This window comes from Acanthopagrus latus, chromosome 15, assembly GCF_904848185.1.
Source record: "Acanthopagrus latus isolate v.2019 chromosome 15, fAcaLat1.1, whole genome shotgun sequence".
Taxonomy (NCBI): domain Eukaryota; kingdom Metazoa; phylum Chordata; class Actinopteri; order Spariformes; family Sparidae; genus Acanthopagrus; species Acanthopagrus latus.
Genome location: NC_051053.1, coordinates 15,950,769 through 15,971,258, shown reverse-complemented (window position 1 = coordinate 15,971,258; position 20,490 = coordinate 15,950,769). Strand labels below are relative to the sequence as shown.

The window sequence follows — 20,490 nt, the reverse complement described above, 5'->3', positions numbered from 1 at the left end:
AGATGATTTGTACATTTAAATCCGTCTTCTCTAACCTGTGAGCAGATTTCTGAGCCAGAGCGAGAAGGTGCAGCAGGACCCCCTCCTGGGACAAAGCCTGAACGCCGTCCCTCCACCGGAGTTCCCAGCTGGAGCTCAACACACACAGCACCGAGAGGACCTGAGAGCAGGAAGCAGAAGCAGAGACAAAGGGACTGTCAGGGGAAGGAGAAACAAGATATTAATGTTGTCATTCTTTTTTTTCCACCTCCATCTCTCTCTCTCTCTCTCTCACACACACACACACACCCATTCAGAGCTACTGGTGAGGGAAGTTGCTCAGGGCCATCCATCAACACAGCTTTGGTGTCCTCTCTGCAGGGCGGCTGGCAAAGTCTCCCCGAGGGTATTTTTACCACACCGGTCAGATCCTCCCTATGCACACCCAAACCACGGGTACACAGCTGCCTCACTCTCTCTCTCTCTCACACACCAATACATGCATGTGTATGGATGCACAAGCACTCGAGCTCACACGAAGACGAGCAGCGTTTCATCCACTATGTGCTCTTTCCTTCAGGCCGCTCCTTGTTTTTGTCTCCTCTCGGCGTCCGCTCAGCTTAACCTCCTAAACTTGATTTTCTGCCTCCTCCTCTCCTTGCTGCCCCCCCACCACCCCCCCACCCTCTCACTCCTCTCCATCCTTTCAATGCTGTTTTCTTTGCCCGGTCACTCCTCCAGAGAGGGAGGCAGCTGACCGAGTCAGAGGAGGAAAAGACTAGTTTTCCGCCGCGTGAGACCCCCGTTAAAAACACACATCCAGCCGAGAACACATGTTGACATTCCTGCTGCATATCTCAATGATTATTATTTCTTTCAAGGCCTCAACCTGTTATTAGAGCTTTAAAATAAAGCCTGCTTTATGGGATCTGTGTGGGTGGAGAGCAGGACGAGCGGGCGCATGCAGTGTCTGTGTGTAAACATCTGTGTGTGTATGTATGTGTATATACTGCATGTATGTGTGCATGTGTGTATTTGTGCATGGGAGCAGTTAAAAAAAAAAAAAGAAGACAAGGTAGCAAGGTGGACCTCCGTGCTGCTGGTCTGTTGTTGTGACCACTGACCAACTCCGAACGGTCTCGCAGTTCAATTTAAAATAATACATTTTAAGCAAAGTCAAACATACAGCGTGCGTATATGTGAATAATTTAACAGCAAACAAAACTAATAATTCACCAAAACACAGCTGTTTAGAACGGCTTTAACATCTAGATTCCGAAGATTTCATTTTTGTTCTTTACTTCTTTCAAGTTTTGTCTGTTTTATTTTTATTGATTTATATTCATATGTGTAAATGCCCATTTGGTAGTCGCTTTGCTAACGGACTCTTTTTTCCCACGGACTGAGACTGATCTTGAAAACGACTGCGTACATGATGGCCGAGGGCGAAATGAATGCAAGATGTTTTCTCAAATGTTTTCTGTAACAACTTCAATGTGATATTACGTCAATTTTTCTTGTCCGTCAACGCAGCTCTTTACGAAAACTGCAAGAAACACTGGCCCAGGAGAGTTAGTCTGTTATCAGAATTCCTCACAATAGCACACGGCGTACACACACAGCTAATGTCGTCCATAATTCATGCTGCTGGAGACATGTCAGTTGGAAACGTTCTAAGGCACCAACAAGCGGGGCCAAACAACCAAAGCAACCCATCGAGCTCGTCGGGGAGTCTGTGGTGGACATAGTGTATTTTATAGATAATATTTCCCCAAGTCCACTGGCTCCTCTGAACTCCAATGAGAGCAAATCAATCACTGAGCCAGAGTCATTACTCATCTGGTCACTGCATTTTCTCTCTCTTTATTGCTCGACTGAAAACATACACAGTTTAAATCCCAGCTATTGCCTGTGTGTTTTTCTGCGTTAATCCACCCGTCTTTGTCTGCCAGGCATTTTTGACTCCCAGCTCCGACCCCAGCTGGTCCGACTGGTCTCCGCTGCCTCTGACTTTTACAACCCGCCTTTAATGAGCTCCCGTCTTGCAACACACTCGACTGCCCGCATACTCAAATATACACCAGTAACAGGAAAACATGCCAACTCAGGCGTGCAGACTTCCATAGCTGTAACATGCAAATAAACAGTGACGCCCACCCTGCATGAACAGACACACACACACACACACACACACACACACACACAAACGTTAATAAATATAAACTTTACACTCCATCCAGCCTTCCCTGCGCTGCTGTCTAGCCCCCTTTTTAGCCCTGACAGGCTCAAGGTGTTGCTGCTTTTCACTGGTATTTTCTTGCATCTTGGGCCAAAGTCGATTCAAAGCCAAACCATGTACGACTCTGACCGAAGAGGGCAAGACTGCCAGAGTAAACTTCCTTACATGACTTTTATTTAAATGTCAAAAGAATCATAACGGATTGTGTGCAAAGCCTGCTCTTTAAACTACGGCTCCATAGACCAAGTTATCCAGTAGTTGCTCTCACAGTATCGTCACACAATCTCTTCCTCCTGTTTCCTATTTTGCACACTCATTAAGCTTGTGAAAGACAATATAAGATGTGACAGACAAAACTAAGCGATGACTGTCTGGATTTCTTTTGGTAAAAACAAAGATTCAGCAGGACACAAATTAAAAACAGATGACATGCTACAAATTGGCACTGATGTAGAGATGCATTTTTCCATTTGTTAAGCTTTGCACATTCATATGGCACCAGGTAGCAGGGAAATGTGCCCCAAGCCTGAAATATGCACAGGTCACAAAGCTTATTGACACACACTTATTCTAATACGTTCAGAGCAATGCTCAGAGCTCGTTGGACTCCATGATTCGCCACGGTCTGCTGTAACACACCAGTCCAACTGCTGGAAGAGACATTTCAACAAACTGCTTAGATTCAATAACTTTTTCATGTCTATTATCATAGTTGGTGCTCAAAGTGTGAACACATCAAGTAGCTGTCATCCTAAAAGTCTTGTGATTCTATATCGTTTATCAGCTGCTGAAGAGGTTGACGTTCTGCCACAGACGTGCAGTTTTAGACTCATTGTTTTAATCCGATATCAAGTACAAGTCCATTAAGTGCCTATTTTATTGTTTTAATAAGTCCGCCTGTTACAGTGTTTTTAACCAATCCCTTGCAATCCCTAACCCCAGCTACAGTCTTCATTTCTGCCAGCAAAATTGCTGATTGCCAGCTAGAAATTAGATGCTGTTTTTGTCTGCTTGTGTCTGAAATCAAGGGTGCTGTTTTTCACTGTCATCTGATTGTAATGCTGTTTGCCTTATTCCACTTATCTGTTCCTGATTGTATGAACAGATAAAATAAAACCAAAGCATCTCCATGTGTTTGTAACAGGATGTCCACATTAATCATGTGTGCCGTGTGGTCTTATTTGGCAGAAAATACATCACACAAGTAAATAGTTGACAACTGGTAAATACCGCAGGTATTTCAGAGCCATGTGTCATTTCCTAATTCGATTTTTACTGGAACAAGAATCTTATTTTGTTGACAGGAACTGAAGGAATAACTTCTGCGTCACTTCTAGGAGGTAGAAACAGGAGTTTTGCAGTTTATAGTAAAGTACACAAACCCAAGAAACTGTACAAACAGCCTTTTATGGTCTTGAATATGTGTTTTTATCTTTGCATCTTTGACATAAACTGAATATTGTGAGAGAATGTGCAGAGTCATGCTCTCAGGGCCTTTCAGGCTACCATCTGTCTCGCTGAGTCGTCTAACGCAGCAGATTCCTTCAGCACATGTGTTAAGAATAAGTACTGAAGATGACAGGAAAGTTTACTTCAGACTTTGGATGCTTCATCACCAACAGACCGACACTCATGTCCTTGGCCTACCGCTGCTGCTCTCCCAGAATGCACCACTGTTGGAGTCCAGGGCGAGCTATGGCAACTGGCCCGCTGGGTTGGTGTGTCCTTGGCGCAGGGGAGGCTCCACTTAACAGGGCTGACACTTTAAACATTAACTGCTGGCCTGTAAAGCAGCGCCTGGCGAAGAATGTACAGGCAAACACACACATATGCAAAACCCACCCCAAAAAGAAACCTTGAAAAGCAACATACACATAAAACACACACGTGTCGGCAGCAGCGTGGACATACAAACACACACACACACACACACAGCAGCCAGTCAGTCAGTCATAGCAGTGCTGAGTCATGTCAGCTCTGGAGGAGCGTTAGCGACAGGAGTAACTGATCTGCTGTCGTCCACGCTGAAATAAGACCTTCTGTCCCCGCGCAGGAAATAGGCTGCGTTTTCCCCTCCAAAACCTGTTAGAGTGGAAGCTGACAAAACCTCTCATGAGTGTGTGTAAGAGAGAGAGAGAGAGTGAGAGTGAGCGAGTCAGCTTGCTGCCAGTGTGCTTGGCGTGTCCCCCTGTGGCCGATTAGCCTCTCACGCGAGCCTCTGCGAGATGGATTCAGGCATTTCATCAATTTGCAGCAAACGTCCCTGTGGCTCAGTAAAAAACTGCGACGAATAGGAAAAACATATTTCTTGGAAAGAGTTCATCATTGTGTGATGACAGGCCTCTGAAATTCTGCTGCTTATGGCCTGTCAGAGACTCACACACGAGGCATGAACAAGGGATTATACACACACGCACACACATCTATAAAACAGACAGACACATAATACAGGCTTTCAAATGAACACAGCAAACAAATGCACCTCCTCTGATGCTTTTGTGTGCATTGGTGTGTGTGTGCATGTGTGTGTATGTGTGTGTGTGTGTGTGTGTGTGGTCTCACCTTGGCCAGACACTGGGGGTGTGTCTCGTGAAGAGCCAGGCTGGTCAGGTTAGACAGGGTGGTCTCGTCCAGCCACTGAGGTCTCCTCTTCTTCTTCTTCTCCTCCTCCTCCTCCTCCTCCTCCTCCTCCTCCTGCAGCCTCCTCAGGATCCCCTCCAGAGCCAGCTCCCTCACCTCGTACTGTGGGCACCGCAGCAGACACTGAAGGAGCTGGCCCGAGAGCTGGGGGCCTCCCCAGAGGTCAGGGATCTCCACACCGGCGCTGAGGGCCAACCGGGCCAGGCTGAGCAGGTACTGGGTGCTGCCGGGCCCCAGGGCAGAGGAGGAATCGTCGGAGCTGATGAGGTCTGAGGCCATCAGGATGGACAGAGCTTCCTGACGGAGATCACCGACTTCTGGATCTGACAAACACATGAAGCACCATGTTAGCTGACAATGAGGTTTGAAAACACATATTGAAGACTTTAAATTGCAAGCAACACTGATATGCATTAATATTAGCCATGTTATCTTAGCATCCCTCTGTTGACATCATGCAGCTTTGTGTTGGTTTACAGTGACTCTTCCTCTGAGAGGATGAATGGACCCAAAGCATGGCAGCAAAAATGCCCCCACATCATAAAAGAGCCACTGTTCTGTTTCTCCAATCATTCCTTCAGGTTTTTCTTGGCCTTCCTTCTAGGAAGCCTGTACAACAGAAACCTCTTATTTCTTTTGCATTTCTTATTCACAACTCACAAAACAAAAAACGACCCAATGCTGATTTATTATGTTGTTGAGAAGCAGTCAGATTGGTTATTTTTTACACAATTATGATCTTTAATGGATTTTATTTAGTACTTTTTGGGCATCGTATACCTTTTTAAAGAGGACACAGACAACTTTTTAGCATTCCAAGTGTTATTTATGTTGACGCTGCTGTCGCAAAGACTTGAGACTAGATCACTTTCAGTTTTCCTTACAGTTAAAACTACCAGCAACACAGTGAGTTTATTCACTAATTTGGTCTATAATGGAGATGTGATGCCAGAGCATAATGGTGCCAGGCTGACTGGGTGATCATTCATTTTCACCTTCATTTTCTGTGAAGAGAGTGTTTTTGGACACAGCGCTGCGCGCTAAAAGCAACATTTATAGGGAAGAAACAGGGAACACTCATGGTTTCATTATTCTACAGCCATGTGTAATCAACATTTACTTCATAATGATGTGTTGCCTCAAAAAGTTTGTCTCCTGCCAGTTTAAATAAGCAACATTAGAGAGATGACAGGAAATGAGGGAGAAAGAGATAGGAATGAACCAGGGCTGGCCACAATGCCAAATACTGCTTGAGCAGCACAGCTAGAGGAACTGCTGGACAGATGACGACAGTGACATTACACATTCCCTCTCTGATCAAGGCATCAACAACAACGCTTTATTTCCTTCTGAATCCAACCAAAGCTGAAACTTTCCTGTTTCCGTTGGGGAATAATTAAGTTGTTGCTCATCTCGACTCTATTAAGCCGTGCCATGTACATTTAAATATTTCCCGGTGGCTTAATGTCCTCAGAGGTCTGCAGTCCAATGTCTCTACAAGCTAAACAAACACACACACAGTCCTTTGTGAAGCAAACAGATGCAGACAACAGGCCAGACTGAAGAAGTCAGTGTCCTCTGTTCCTTTCTATTTTCACTTTTATAGGAAAGGCTGCGTCAGTGTCTGTTTGGAAATGCCCATGCTGGTGCCAACTCAGCCACCTGTGAACATACACCCATGGGGAGTGATGGACACGCAAATAAACACAAGACATGTGTGCACACACACACACACACTTCCTGTGAAATATAAGTATAATCCAGAGGCAGGGCAACTATAGAGAAACCCAATGCCATTCTAAAGCTGTGCTCCTCCCTACAGTGTTGCTCCAAGACTGCACACAGACCCTGCTTTGACAGCCAACTCAATTAGTTTACCACACACACACACACACACACACACACACACACACACACACACACACACACACACACACACACACACACACACACACACACACACACACACACACACACACACACACACACACACAGAAAAGCTTATGAAACCCAGTGCAACTCAATCTGGCCCCGCAGTGCCACTCAAAACGTGGCCTGACAAAAGAGCGGGAAATGCCGCATTCCTCCAGAGATGGGCTGGGTTACCGTGGAGAGGGGCCAGGTTACTATGGAACCTGATCCTCAAAGGGGGGTCCGGGGCCAAATAAGCATACCTAATGGTTATAATGGGGAGGGCAGGGGCACAGTAATGACACCAATGATGAAGGGAGCAGAGAGACGAGGATGACTGAAGGAGAATGTGAGCGTGTCAAAGAGAAAACGGCTGTCTGTCATGGTGGAGCGCAGAAAACACAGAGTGTCTGTGTGTGTGTGTGTGTGTGTGTGTGTGTGTGTGTGCGTGTGTCGCAAGGGTTGTGGAAATAGCATGCTACATTAGCTCGTCACACTGTAATGCTATGATCCTGATTCATATCTGTCTCGTACACAAAGACACGCACGCAGAAAAAATCATTCTACATTCTCCTCCACTCTAAAGGGAAGCGAATGAAGAAGCGATGAGGCCCTGAAGTACTTTCTGTTGACTGACTCAAAACGCACTTACTAAAGAGTGAAAGAAAACAAAATGCAGAGAGAGAGAAAGACGGAAGAAAAAAATCATAAATGTGAAAAAAAAAACAGAAGACAGAAAAAGAGCTATCGGGGGAGGAAATACAGAGTAAGAGAGCCAAAAAGGAAAAACATCATTAGTCAGGATGCAAAGCTGTTTTTTATGATGGTCTTTATTAAAATAAAGTGTGCGGAGGAGGAGGAGGAGGGCAGTCAGGCATTCCCTCAGCTAATGAAAGGCGTTCCTGTGAGGGCCGTTTCAATGTGATTTTTCATGTCTGATCATAAACAGCCATTGTTCCGCCACAGCTGTGTTTATTTAAATCTCTGTCTACAACACTTGTGTCTCTTTATGCCGCTCGAGTGCAAACCTGCAGCTGGACCACAGCCAGGCTCCATTACGTTGTGATTACTATTTGATATTTTGGGATACGCTGGGATGAGGCCTGGCTCAGTGGATTACAGTGTGATCAAAGCATTTAGATCGTTCACACCCGTGTGTTAATATATAAAGTGCAGGTCTTGGTGCAGTTTATGTGTACTGATCTAAATGATGTTTCATATACTGCTACAATCTGTAGCAGATGGATGGCTGACTTCTATCTAGCCAAATTTAACTAGTTCAATTCTTATGTGGTCTATAATTGCAACAACTATTTGGTTTCATTCAATATTGATTATTATGTCTATTGTTTTTTCAGCTCGGGTGGGTATTGTCTTTTAGTGTACTTGATCAATATCACCGGTGCTCAGTAGATAGGCACCGATGAGGTTACCATCAGCCTCAGCTGGACTTTGTTTTTAGTTAAAACTTCTTCATAGACTTCATGGCTGACTCTGTCAAGTCTCAGGTTTCTGTATTAAAATATGACAATATCATTTCCGCATACTTTGCATAGTACTTTGGCGAAGTAAAGGAAACTTTTTCAGTTTCACAAAGTAAGAAAATAGAAAAACTGATACATGCGATCGAGTGAAATTGCAAGTCATACAGCTTCTCTTGAGTACAAACACAAATATTCATCAGGTTGACTCTGAGGCCCTCCTGGAATCAAAACATGGAAAGAAGTCAGATCTGGTTATGGTCAGTGGTTATTCTGATTTCCACGGTGCAGTTGTCTTGTGTTAGTCCAGAAACCTGAGACTTGAGAGAGTAATCCATGGTCTGGTGTCTTTAGCGTGCCGGTGTAAATGAAAATACAGTAGAGGAACTAAAGCACGTTGGAAGTCTATGAAGATAGCCCAACAAACATTCAAATAAAATGTGAGAAAATGAAAACACTCTCAATAAAAGTGTTGCTTTAGAAAACTAGATTGACATCAGTCATGTGTTTTAGATAGATAACTTTACTAATCCCTGAGGGAAAATTAGGTCATCATAGCAGCGGTACAAGTACAAAATCAAAATACAATAGAAATAAGGGAGATTTGAGCAAACCTGAGAGAGGATTTATGTCTGAGCAGGAGAAAGGAACACATGTGATGGCCTGTTTTACAGCATAGGTCAAATATTTAAACTAAATAAAACCACAACATCTGTTTCAAATAAACCTGGTCCAACCTCACTGTTCAAGGTAAGATGGGTCCTGAACTGCGTTTGGATGGCGGTTGGAGAGTCATCACTTTGTAATCCAAACTGAAGTGTGACTGAGCAGCCGAGTCCACTCCAATAACACCAACAATTTTAGTGCCGGGCTTTTAAAGAAGTGTCAGTGGGAAACAGATGCAGGGTGAATGAACATGTGTGATGTTTGAACATTTTACGCAATGCTTGAGCACAGATGATGACGGTAAACGCAAGAGTGCTTGTGTGTTGTATTGAGCAAATGAAGAGTTCGGATTGTACTGATGAACCACAAGTACACGAGTGTGCTGGATGTTTACTTGGGTGTAGGTGTGTGTGTGAGTGTGTCCACAGCCCACTTAAAGATGCTGGCAGAGACACTTTGCTGTGTCAAGCTAGAACTTCGGCTAGACGCTTGCACGTGCTCTCGCAGCGAGCACACAGCTGGATTTCACATCAGCTTCCACCGTCATTACCCAAACTGTGAAAAACAAACCCCAGACGCTACGTGTGTGTGTGTGTGTGTGCGTGTTTGTGTGTCTGACAGTGTGAGAGCGCTGACCTCCTTCTCATGCTGATTGAGCTTTACAATTTGCTGAGGTCCCTCCCCTCTAATTACCCTAAAAGGCTCTGTCCTTACATGTACACGGGTGTGTTTGTGGGCTGCTTATTGGCCTAAAAGTGTCTAAGTGTTATAAATAATAGCAAGCTAGAAAATGACAAGTGTGTCCACCCGCCAGTCGATAGTTGATTTCCAAATTCTTGAGGAAGTTGAACTACTTCAAAAAGCGTAATTTCCTACCCAATAAGACTACTTGATAACTCTTGATGGATGCTCTGCTCTCCATTGATGATCCCAAATATTCAAACAATGTTCAGTTGTTTAATGTTCAGAATTCCATGATTGTAATCAAGGCAAAGGTGTGTTTCATTTGGTCAACTGTTGCTTTAACTTCCGGGACAGAGTCAGAGCGAGGAGGGGAGTGACATGAATAAAACTTTAAAACATCGCCTTGTCTGCCAACATTTCTGACTGAGTCACACAGATGCACTTCTCTGAGCAATGGTTGTTCAACAGTGAGGACAAAAACTCCCATAATGCCGCGCTACTTAACGTCAACCCTTTTGTTTTGATTGAAGACCCTCTTGTGGTAGAAATTGCGTAGACATTGCATGTGTATATAATAGCGTGTAACTACTAAGCATTTATGGAGAAAACTTTGAGGCACTAATGTTTTTTATTGTTGCCTTCTTGGGTGTAAACTGCAACCATTTGGCAGTCCAAGCCCCCAGGTTGGGAGTCATGGCTCCAAAGGGTGTCATGTGTGAACAGGACGGTCTAATTTCAAAGATGGAAGAGGAATACGACGTTCTTCTCTTGCCATGGTTTGTGCATAATTCCACAGAAAAAAAGCACAAAGTTAAACGGGGGCGAGTATCTAAATATGGAACTAGATGGCTAACCGAGTTGTCATGAGCATCAATCTCATGTGCTAAAGTTGCTAGCAGCCTAATTATGGTAACACGCTTTTCTGTGTACTAAGACGGATTGAACTTAAAGGATGAGTGTGGATAATTTTTGTGTCAATGACATGCTGTGTAAGTAAGCTGAGAGCATTTAAGGACGCCGTTTGAGTTTTCTATCCAATACTTAAATGTTAAGATGAAGCTAATATGAGGCTTATGTAGACTCAAACCGAGGATATCCTGGAACCCTTGCTGTGTTTCTTTACCAACTCAGGCTTTAACAAATTGACAGGAATAGTGACTCATCAGAGTTTACCATCAGCATCTGTTATCACACTGATGGAAAGGCATTAAATTCCAGCAAATTCTTCCCTCTCTATTTGTGTCTGCCTTCTTTCCTCTGCTTTCCACACACAGAACCTTTCAGTTCTTTTTTACTGGCATGGCAGGAAAGCAAAGAAACAGAAGACTGGCGGAGGTAAAGATGAAGCAATGGACAGTGGGGGCTTTTTTTATGAGTCCGCATGGATCAAAGGGCTGGGGCGCAGAAATGTGTGTAGGCGCACACACACACACGCACACACACAAAGACTTGTGTTCAGAGCCGAGAGGAACTGGCTGGTAAATGCAAAGTTCCTACTTAACGTGGGGTGCCAGTTAAAAAGGAAAAAAAGAGAAGTAATATTGAAAAAGCCAATTGTTCACCTCCTTTACCCTGGTGCCAGGCACTCTTATTAAGAGCCTCCTGCTTTCATATAAACTTGCCCAACCTGCGGCTCCTTCACTCAACATCTGAAAAGAGCAATTACACAAGAGGAAAAGGGTGAGGGATTGGAAATACGAAGTAGAAAGACAGACCAGCGGAGGACTCTCACACCAGCAGAGAAGAGGTGAGAAATGAAGCCAAAGACGGACTTATGATAATAATAGAGAGGCATTAGAGGTCTGTGAGCTGGAGGGAGCTTATTTAGTTATGTAAGGAGCAGAGCCAAGTCGGGCCAGGCCAGCTCCTCCATCTACAGGCTTGTTTTGAGAAATCCTCTCTATTTCCACTGTCAAGACCAACATGTGTTCAGCACATGGCCGACCGAAAACATAAGTGCCTCCCCCGCCTCTCCCCTTTTTTTTCCCTCTCTGTACAGCACTCCAACATAAACTGGGTTATAGGCACAATCCCACCATCTGTCAGAGATCGCTCGCCATCGGTTTCACATTCCTCCACCGCGGAGACCCCCGCCGGCCTGCGCACATGTGCACACAACCACACCACGTACTCAGATGCACACACACATGCACCGCACACACCGGGGGGCTTCTCTGAACTACCCGAGACATGAAGCCGTCTTCTGTCAACAATCAGTCTAAATGGAGAGCGCAGCGGACAGCCTCGCCAGCAAACGTTTGCGGGGTCGCCTGTTCAGACGCAGATAGTACAAGTTCGCAGCAAATGGAGGGAACACAGTTGCTGTTTACTGAGCAGATAAACTCCCCAGCAACTGGCTGTCATCGGCAAAAGACCGGCAAAATCACCACCGAGAATGAGAACAAACGTTTTTAAAGCCACGTTTAAGAACAAAAGCGTTCTAGTACTCTCCACTCAAAATGAGACTTCAATATTAGAGCTGCAGCTTCTTTCATTATCAGTTATTCTGCCTGATTTTTTCCCCCTAAATTGATCGTTTAAACAATAAAATGTGAGAAATGCTCATCACAGTTTCCCATGGTGCATAGCGTTTTTAAATGGCTTCTTATGTCCAACTAAAAGTCCAAAACCCAAAGACTGTTCTTCAGCCATCATACATGACAAAGATGGTTATGGTGATTTAACCTGTTGTACCTGTTGTTGTGACCCCTTTCAATGTGATGGCAGAAAAAACAGACAGAAAACACAAATATCACATCTCTTTGGGCGTTTGACACGTTTCTGTTCGGTGTGGTTCACATGAACTCTGGTGTGTTTGGCTGTTGGTTCAGTTTGTTTGGGCTCGCGCAAAAATTGTCTGTCGGTTGTTTAGTCTGCACCTGATTTCGACCGAAACCGCCTAAAAAGGCGGCTCGAGGTCTGCTTCCGGGTGAAATCTGTTGTGGTTTGTCTGTGTTGTGAAAGCAAAACAGACCAATCACATGCTTTTATGTTGGATCATGTGTGATTACCTTCGCCAAGGAGGCTGTGTTTTCACCCGTGCCCGTTTGTTGGTTGGTTGGTTTGTCAGCAGGATTAAACAAAAACTGCAATAGATTGCCCTGAAACTTGGATAGAGGACTGTTTTTTTGCCATTTTCATTAATTTCTCAGGAAATAATGCATAGATCTTTATTAAAAACAATCAGGTGTATATCAGTGGCTGGTATCTATCCATCTGGTACCATCTTATATGGTAAAAAAATGATCTTAAGCCATCTGTCTGGCCTGTATACAGTATAGTTAGTTGTACCATGTGACAGAAGTAAACATCACCTAATGGGTGCAGGAATTCTCCCTGATATTTGAGAAAGTGAAATAAGAGTTTGCATTTGTGGGCTGCTCTGCGTAATTTGACAATCACTCAATAAAACATGAGTCAAACTAAGTGACCCAACAGAAACTCACCATCCAGAAGACTGATCTTGGGCCCACACAGGCACACCAACACATCCAGAAAGGCTCCTCTGGTCACCACGCAGCCATTCTGTCTGAAATGGGAGCAAAAACAAAAATGGTTTGTATCTTGCTCGAGGGCACTTCCTTGAACCTGGAAATTGAACCCTGTCCTTCTGACTGATGGATGACCCAGTCGACCTCCTATATTCATTGGACTTAAAAAAGCTATGACAGTAAGTCTTAGCAGCAAATCCTCATATTCGAGAAGCTGGAAGAAGAAATGTCCATTTCAATCAAATAAAAGAAGAACAATGAATTGAAAATAGTAACTGTGGCTGCACATGTGTTGGAATATTAAGTGGTTTTGGGCTGTGCATAGTTCTTTTTATGGTTTGCGTTTGGGTTTTATTTAAGAGGACATTAAGGTTTTTCAGAGATTGGCAATGCACATGATGGTATTAAAAAATGTATTGCATGATTTTATTTGAGCATCTATGATTGGTTTTGACTTTGTGGAATGTTTATTTTATCAATCTTATTTTAACTGTCTAAAACTCATTGTTACAGACAGGATCTTGGAGGCATTCCCGGTCAATTAAACATCAGATGATTAAAAAAGTAAAAAAGAATATAAAGTAATACATTTATTGACTATTGATCCCAGTATTAATCCTGTTGGTGCATGTGGACGTGATCATACATAGTCTCTCCAAACAAAAAGTCAGTGTATTTCTGTGTCAACAACTGCAGAATAGGACATTGATGTCTGTTTGTTTGGGTGTGTTTTTTTTATTAGTAGTGAATCCTAAAAGCCTGAATCCTTAATGTGTGAGACCATCACATGAGACGCCTGCAGCTGTTCAAACATAGATTTGATTAATACACACACATGAACAGGCAGAGGCTTGAACAGAGGAGCCAGTTGTAATTATTTCCTCCGTATTAGTAGACACATTAATTGATTTATCGTGCATCCTACGAGTGCTAGGTTTCACAATAGTCATCATGCGGAATTATTGTTGTTATTATTGGTGGACGATGACATTAATGTGTTACATCTGCCTATGGCCTTGTGTGCGAGTGGAGCAGCATGTGTGGGCGAAGTGAAGTGTGCGAGTGTGTTCACTTTATGTGTGCGTTCAATCGAGGGTATGACCACAGTGCTGCGAAAGCCCGCAAGTGTGTGTGTGTGTGTGTGAGAGTGCGTGTGTGTATGTGAAAACAAGAGAGACAGTGTGTGAGCTTGACGTCATGTTTTCATCACTCAGATATTAATAACATGAACCCCCCCCCCACACACACACACACACAAAATCCCCAACACGCTTAATGTACACACAAATACACAACACAACACAACACACGTGATGGAGCATGAGAAGAGGGCAGGGGGAGTGTGTGTGTGGCTTAAGTGAGAACAGATTTGGGCAGGGACGAGTCCTGTGAAGTGGGTTGACTGTGTTTATGTGTGTATGAATGGGGAGGTAACGTTATAAAATAGGCTGTCAGGAGTTGAATCATTAGATCACAATCCAAACGATACACTGGAGAGGTTCTGATGTGCCACCGCAAAGCCAAAGTCAACTGCAGGGATCTACACGAGCGTCTGCAGTCATCGTTACGCCATTGACACCCTCCTGGAGGTACAAAAAGTCCAAAATGACACAGCGCAGAGATGGTGTGAGGCCAAAACCAAACACTGACTCAGAGCAGACGAACAATGCATTCCATCCTTTCTGGAAGGTGGCCGCTTCAAATTAGTGGTGTTCTGGAAGAGAGAGGAGGTTTTCTTTTTCCAAAAACAGAGATCCTTTGACCTGTGTTGTCCTTAGATCTGGGCACTGGGCTCCGTGGTGCTGCATGATCAAACAGACAGACGAAGGGTACGCTCTGCTGAGCAAGAATTCACCTCGTCATCTTAATAAAGGCTCATCAGTGTAACCAAGCGAAGCTAGCAGGGCTAGTGTTGCTAACCCAGCGACCCTGTCTTATCTGCTGCAGGCCGCGGCATGGGGAGAGACTGGAGACCCAGGTCTGACCTCAGCCAGGCAGGAGGGGGCCCACCGGGTAATCTGTGCCCCATCTTGAGGCCACAATCTTGGGTGAGAGGGCCAGAGGTAGAAGGGGTTGAGGGGGAAAGGGGGGAAGGAGGAGGGCTGCGGATAGGACAGCAGGCGGTCTCTTTGAAATGGAAGCTCGGGCAGGACATGAAGCGGACATGGCCAGGGAGGGGATGAACGGTGAGACAAGGCGCTATTCTTCTGCAGAATCAGTTGGAAGAGCGGGAGGGATGCTTATCTGTGCGTGCATGCATGCATGTGTGCGTGTGTCTAGGATTACCGAGAGGCAAGCCACATGCGCTGATGGAGGGCGTTGCTGATGCCATTTCCTCCTGGCAGGGGTCTATGTGAGTCAGTCTGGTAGGAGCGCAGCAGAAACAGCACCTGCAGACACACAAATACACACTGTTGAATTGATGCACACGTGAGAACTGTCATCTTTTACATTCATGTATGAGGGGGGGACTATAAGCCCTTCAGGTTATAGTCTGCACCTTGCTCAATATATTGTGGGCTAATTTCCCTGTCGTGGGAATTATGAAGGATTCTCTTATCTTACATTATGAGTAGAAGCACTACGTGGCCATGTATTTCAAGAGTGAGGCAACAGTTTAAACAGTTTAGTAACATTTAGTATCTACATTAATAATGAAACATGAGTATGTGACTGATTCAGCTCAGTCAGCGATTAATGGACAGCATTGTTTGCATGTTTGCTTTACAGTAATTACACCTGTCACAACATTAGGCAGCGAAAAACCTTGTTAGTTTTTACAAGTTTGAAAATGTTGAGACAAAAAACCCAGTCAGTCACAATCTGGTGCTAATGTAAAAAAAAAAAAAAAAAAAAACACACACACACACCAGGCTGAAGTTAATTTCATTTAACCACATGGACATGTTTTACCCAACTGAGTCTGTATCAACTAAAAGCCAATTTAAAGTTTGTATTGATGAAAACTGTACAAAATGACTGTGATCTGACACAAATTTCTTGGAGAAACCCTAATTTGTAATCATACAAGCATATGGGCTGGGCAATTCATCAACATAATATCATTATTATCCTGATATAAAACTATATCAGCTTAGAAGGTGGATATGATTATAGTGTGATATAAGTGTTGTCTTTTCCTGGTATTAAAGGCTCTACTGCATAAAGTGATGTAATTTTTTTTTTGTGGGGGGGGGGGGGGCTTACAAGACGCTTCTACTTGTTCTAACACTGGCTTTTACTTACTTAGGGACCAGTCCCAGTGAGTCCCACGGCGCACCTGGTAGGTGATACTCTCCATTCTCTAGGTTTTTAGAAGCTGAAATATGATCAACTTTTCAACACAAGGCGTGGAGTTGTGCCACCTTTCCGATTAATTACATATGATGGCTGGATGTGAACGCCAACCCTGCTCCAGAGGTTGTACTGCCCAAAATAAGGTTCTCCAAGGCTTCCAAGTTTGTGAGTAGTCTGTGCCTGCAACGACAACTCTCTGTGCGATCATCCCCTTGGTCATTATGTCCACATTACTGATGCTTATTCATAAAAATCTTATTGTGTTACTACTTTTGTGAAAGGGCCAATGGTCAGCTAATATTATCACAATATCAATATTGAGGTTAAAAAATAGTGATATCTGATTTTGTTGTTTTGTTGTTTATGAGGATGAAACATCAGTCTTGGCCAGTCTTGACAGAGTCTCACCAAAATTGATCCAAACACAAAACATGTTGAGTCAAACAGCCAGAGGCATGTTAACACTACACAGTAATCTCAACAAGTGATGGGTGCTGGGAAGTATCCTTTAACCATACAATAAGCACGCTACCCCCCTCTAGATAACCATCCTTCCTGTCACTTGACCTCCGACCCCTGTGGTGGAAACATGTGATTTGAGCTGATACTTAAACACCTGCAGTAACTGTGCTGTAAGTAATGGTGACAGAAAAACATTCAAGAATTCTCAAAAAGTTTCCCACTGAACATCAAATCATTCCTCTCATTGTGGCTGATGTGACAAAGTGTGACTGAGCCAGTTTGTAGCAGGTGGACTGGTGGTTGGGAGTGTTCAGAGGCCAGGACACAGGCTGGCTGGATGGATGGCTGGCTGGCTGGCTGGTTGGCTGGCTGGGGTGTGTATTCTGGGCCTTGGTAAGTATACTCTTTAAGCTGGGGCCATGGCCACAGACCAGTAGGAAGCCATTCATTACGCTATGCAGGGAAGGAAACGTGGGGAAAAACCAGGCCGACCACGTTGCACCAAACCTGGCCACTGAGCTCTGGCCTGCCCCTTCTCTTCTCCCTGCAGTCTCCACGCCCAGGCAACACCCACTGGCTCGTACAAACAGCTTCCACACCCCTGGGTCCCTCTAGCTGTCACTCTGAGGGCTTTTCCACCTAAGTAGATCCAGTGCTGGAACCAACTGCCGGACCAAATACTGAAACTTTCCAAGTGATTCTACTGTCAAAGAACAGGTTCTAGAGGATCAGTCACAGTTGAACTGCTCCCTGCAAATATTCGCTAAGCTTCTTATTGACTTTCTTAAATCTCACGTGATGGAACAATCCAAGAATATGTCTCCAGTTTCAGAGTTGGCTCCAACCGGTTTTGGTACATGCCCAGGTCACAGCTCACCTGTCGAGAACCTTAATCTGCAAATGTACATATTTGACCAGTTGACCCAATGATCTCTTGGTGCATCTTGTATTTGACAAGGGAATAGTCAAAGATTCTAGCAGTGACCCATCACCCCATTCATTCAATACAGTCCTACAAGACTAGAATAGTCCTGATTACTCACATTGGACCAATGACATCACATCTGTTTAAATTCTGAGTGTGGAGAAATTCTGTTGGACTGGCGACAAGTCTTGCAAAACTCAAAGCAGCAAAATCAGCCACATTTTGGCCTCTTCTACTGGCTGAAGTACAACCAAAGATGACATTTTGAGGGAAGGGTAATGTCACCATATAAACACAACCAACATCACATGCAATCAAAGGACTCATGGTGAGTTGTGAGGAAAATGAGAAAGGTTAACTTGAGAAGAAACAAAAAAAAAATCTTGCAGCCTTGGATGGTGTCCTAATATGAAGTAATTTTGACTTGGTGGTCAATCATCTGACCTGGCATTTAAACTCAACTACAATCATGTTTGAGGTGACGTGGACGTTTCTGGCTTCTCCTCAGAATTGTCTACCTCAGCTGTTTTTGCACACAGGCTGTTGAAACCTGCAACGCAAAGTAGATACTTAGTGGTTGTTGGCATGCGTTGTGTTGATTGCCTTGTGTTCGGTGCCATTACATCCACTTATGTAAATTAGTTGACTCATTCAGAAGCACATGGTGGATCATCAAAAGGTTGCCAGCACTGGCTCCAGCATCGGTGCCCTATGTCTTCATTCGTCCTCCCCCTCCATGGCTACACCTCATCCACCGGGCTGGGAAGTCCCTGCATGGGAGGCTCAACCGGCTCAATCCAGCCCGGCATGGAGAAAACCGGAATATTTATAGAAAATGCTGCCTCCCTGTTCCTCCTCTCAAAGACAGAGCACAGAACTACACCCCATGTGGGAGGAGAAGCTGGAATTGGATTGAGCTCAAATGAATGGGAGATGACAGGACAGCAGCTCAGAGACCTGGTGTAGGCGCTGCTTTCTTCATCTAATCTGTCCCTCCTCACATTAAAAGATGCTCAGTATATCTACAAGTGAATTTAACTTGAGAAGGTTTGCAGCATGTAATGGTGAACCAGGGGAGTTTCTGTTTACATTCGGTGCTACTCACCAGAGCACACCGTGTGCATCCTCGAGGCCTAACAAACATGTAGAATGCATCACCTCTAATGAGCCTTTTGCAAAGTTTGGAACTTAAATTATTTACATCCATGTTCACTACAAAACTAAATTATGAAAGAGTTGTCCACCCTTGTCTTACAATGACATATACTCTCCAGTTCTGATATAACTGATGCTATAGCAGATACGCTGACCTCTTAAGGAACCGACAGCACTGTTTACAAATGAACAGTAGCTTCTCTCACTAGTTGTCACACCTACTTTATTAACTCCTATAGGTGCAGGTAGTTCCTTAAAGGATGTCGCTTGGTTCAACCACTCTATGTTAAGCCACAGGCTCATAGATCGAAGAATGGCAAGATAGATTCACTATATCACACGATTAGGTGATCAAGCAAATCCAGTTACCTCACAAGGCAACGCAGTATTTGATTTACAATACAATAATTACATAATTTTATGGAGACGCATGCTCTCCTATCACTTTGTCATCCCATTTTCACTTGAAAGCAGCATAACTATTCATCATGTTTTAAATAATTCATAAGCTAATTTGGTGATGGGCAGGTGGTGTACAGTGGCTTTATCATAGAATTTCTGTGGCTGACAACATTCCTCTGCTGCTGCTGGAAACAGGGTTGAAGAAAGAAAGAGTGAAGATGTGGGCCTTCAAACCAAAACAATAAGCTGAAAGTTAATTAACGTAAATATATTTATTGGTGCAGTTTTAATTCCCTATCGTCCTGTTTAATTTATGACCAAAGTAGCACAATCAACCCCCCTCTGGAGCTTTGGGCTGCAACTTCAAGGAGCCAAAAAAAAAAAAAAAATCTGGTGCGGTAGTGCTAAATATGAAAAATATCAAAACGCCTTGTTTTCTGGTGAGACGTTTAACTGCGTGTGTGTGTGTCTCTCTGTCTGAGTGAGTGTGTTGCAACAAGCCTTACTCCTCTTTTGGGCCTGGTAAAAATAGTGGTGGTGGATGTGAGGTCCCTTCAGACTCTGTTATCAGCCTGCCCTGCTGTCCCTCCCACTGCCGCAACCACAGACTGACCACACGCTGCAGCGAGCACGCACGCACACACACACACACACGCACGCAAACACAAACAGAGCAAGTGCAAGTGCAAATAATTGCACACCAATTCATGGCTCAGTCCAGTAAAACACATGCACAAAGAAACATATAAATCGGCATTCACATAAAACCAGATAGAGGTTAGGCGAAGTGTGGACGCGCCCAATTAGACAAAAAGAGATCCCAATAAAGACAGGCTAAATATAAAAAGACATAAACACACTCTCTTGCTCTATATAGCCGTATTCTCGCACAAACAAAGCTTACATACGCACTCTACACAGTCCGTTACATATGCATAGGCACATGGGTGTGACGGCTAAGTATTTTACTGGTGTGTGAGCTGTGCGTCTGTGTGTGCATGCAAGAGCTGTGTTACTACATCTTTGTCAAAAAGTTACAAGTGGATCTCAACTGACCTTAAGAGAGCTGTTTGTTTTTACCATTATGTCCAAAGACTTGAATGTATTTTTGTACTGGCAACATGAACTGTGTGTGGAAGGGTGACATTCAGTAGCACC

General features: G+C 44.1%; 1 protein-coding gene across 3 annotated transcripts in view; it reads right to left on the bottom strand.

The window, feature by feature from the left end:
• Nucleotides 1–20,490, bottom strand: part of thada (THADA armadillo repeat containing) — an 89,879-nt gene that overhangs the window by 18,550 nt on the left and 50,839 nt on the right. For all 3 annotated transcript variants that reach the window (XM_037124359.1, XM_037124361.1, XM_037124360.1), the window contains exons 30-33: nt 15,378–15,481; nt 13,047–13,129; nt 4,781–5,181; nt 36–160 (exon numbers count right to left, since the gene is read on the bottom strand). In XM_037124359.1, the coding sequence (XP_036980254.1) occupies nt 36–160; nt 4,781–5,181; nt 13,047–13,129; nt 15,378–15,481 (713 nt within the window). The remainder of the gene's footprint in view (nt 1–35; nt 161–4,780; nt 5,182–13,046; nt 13,130–15,377; nt 15,482–20,490) is intronic.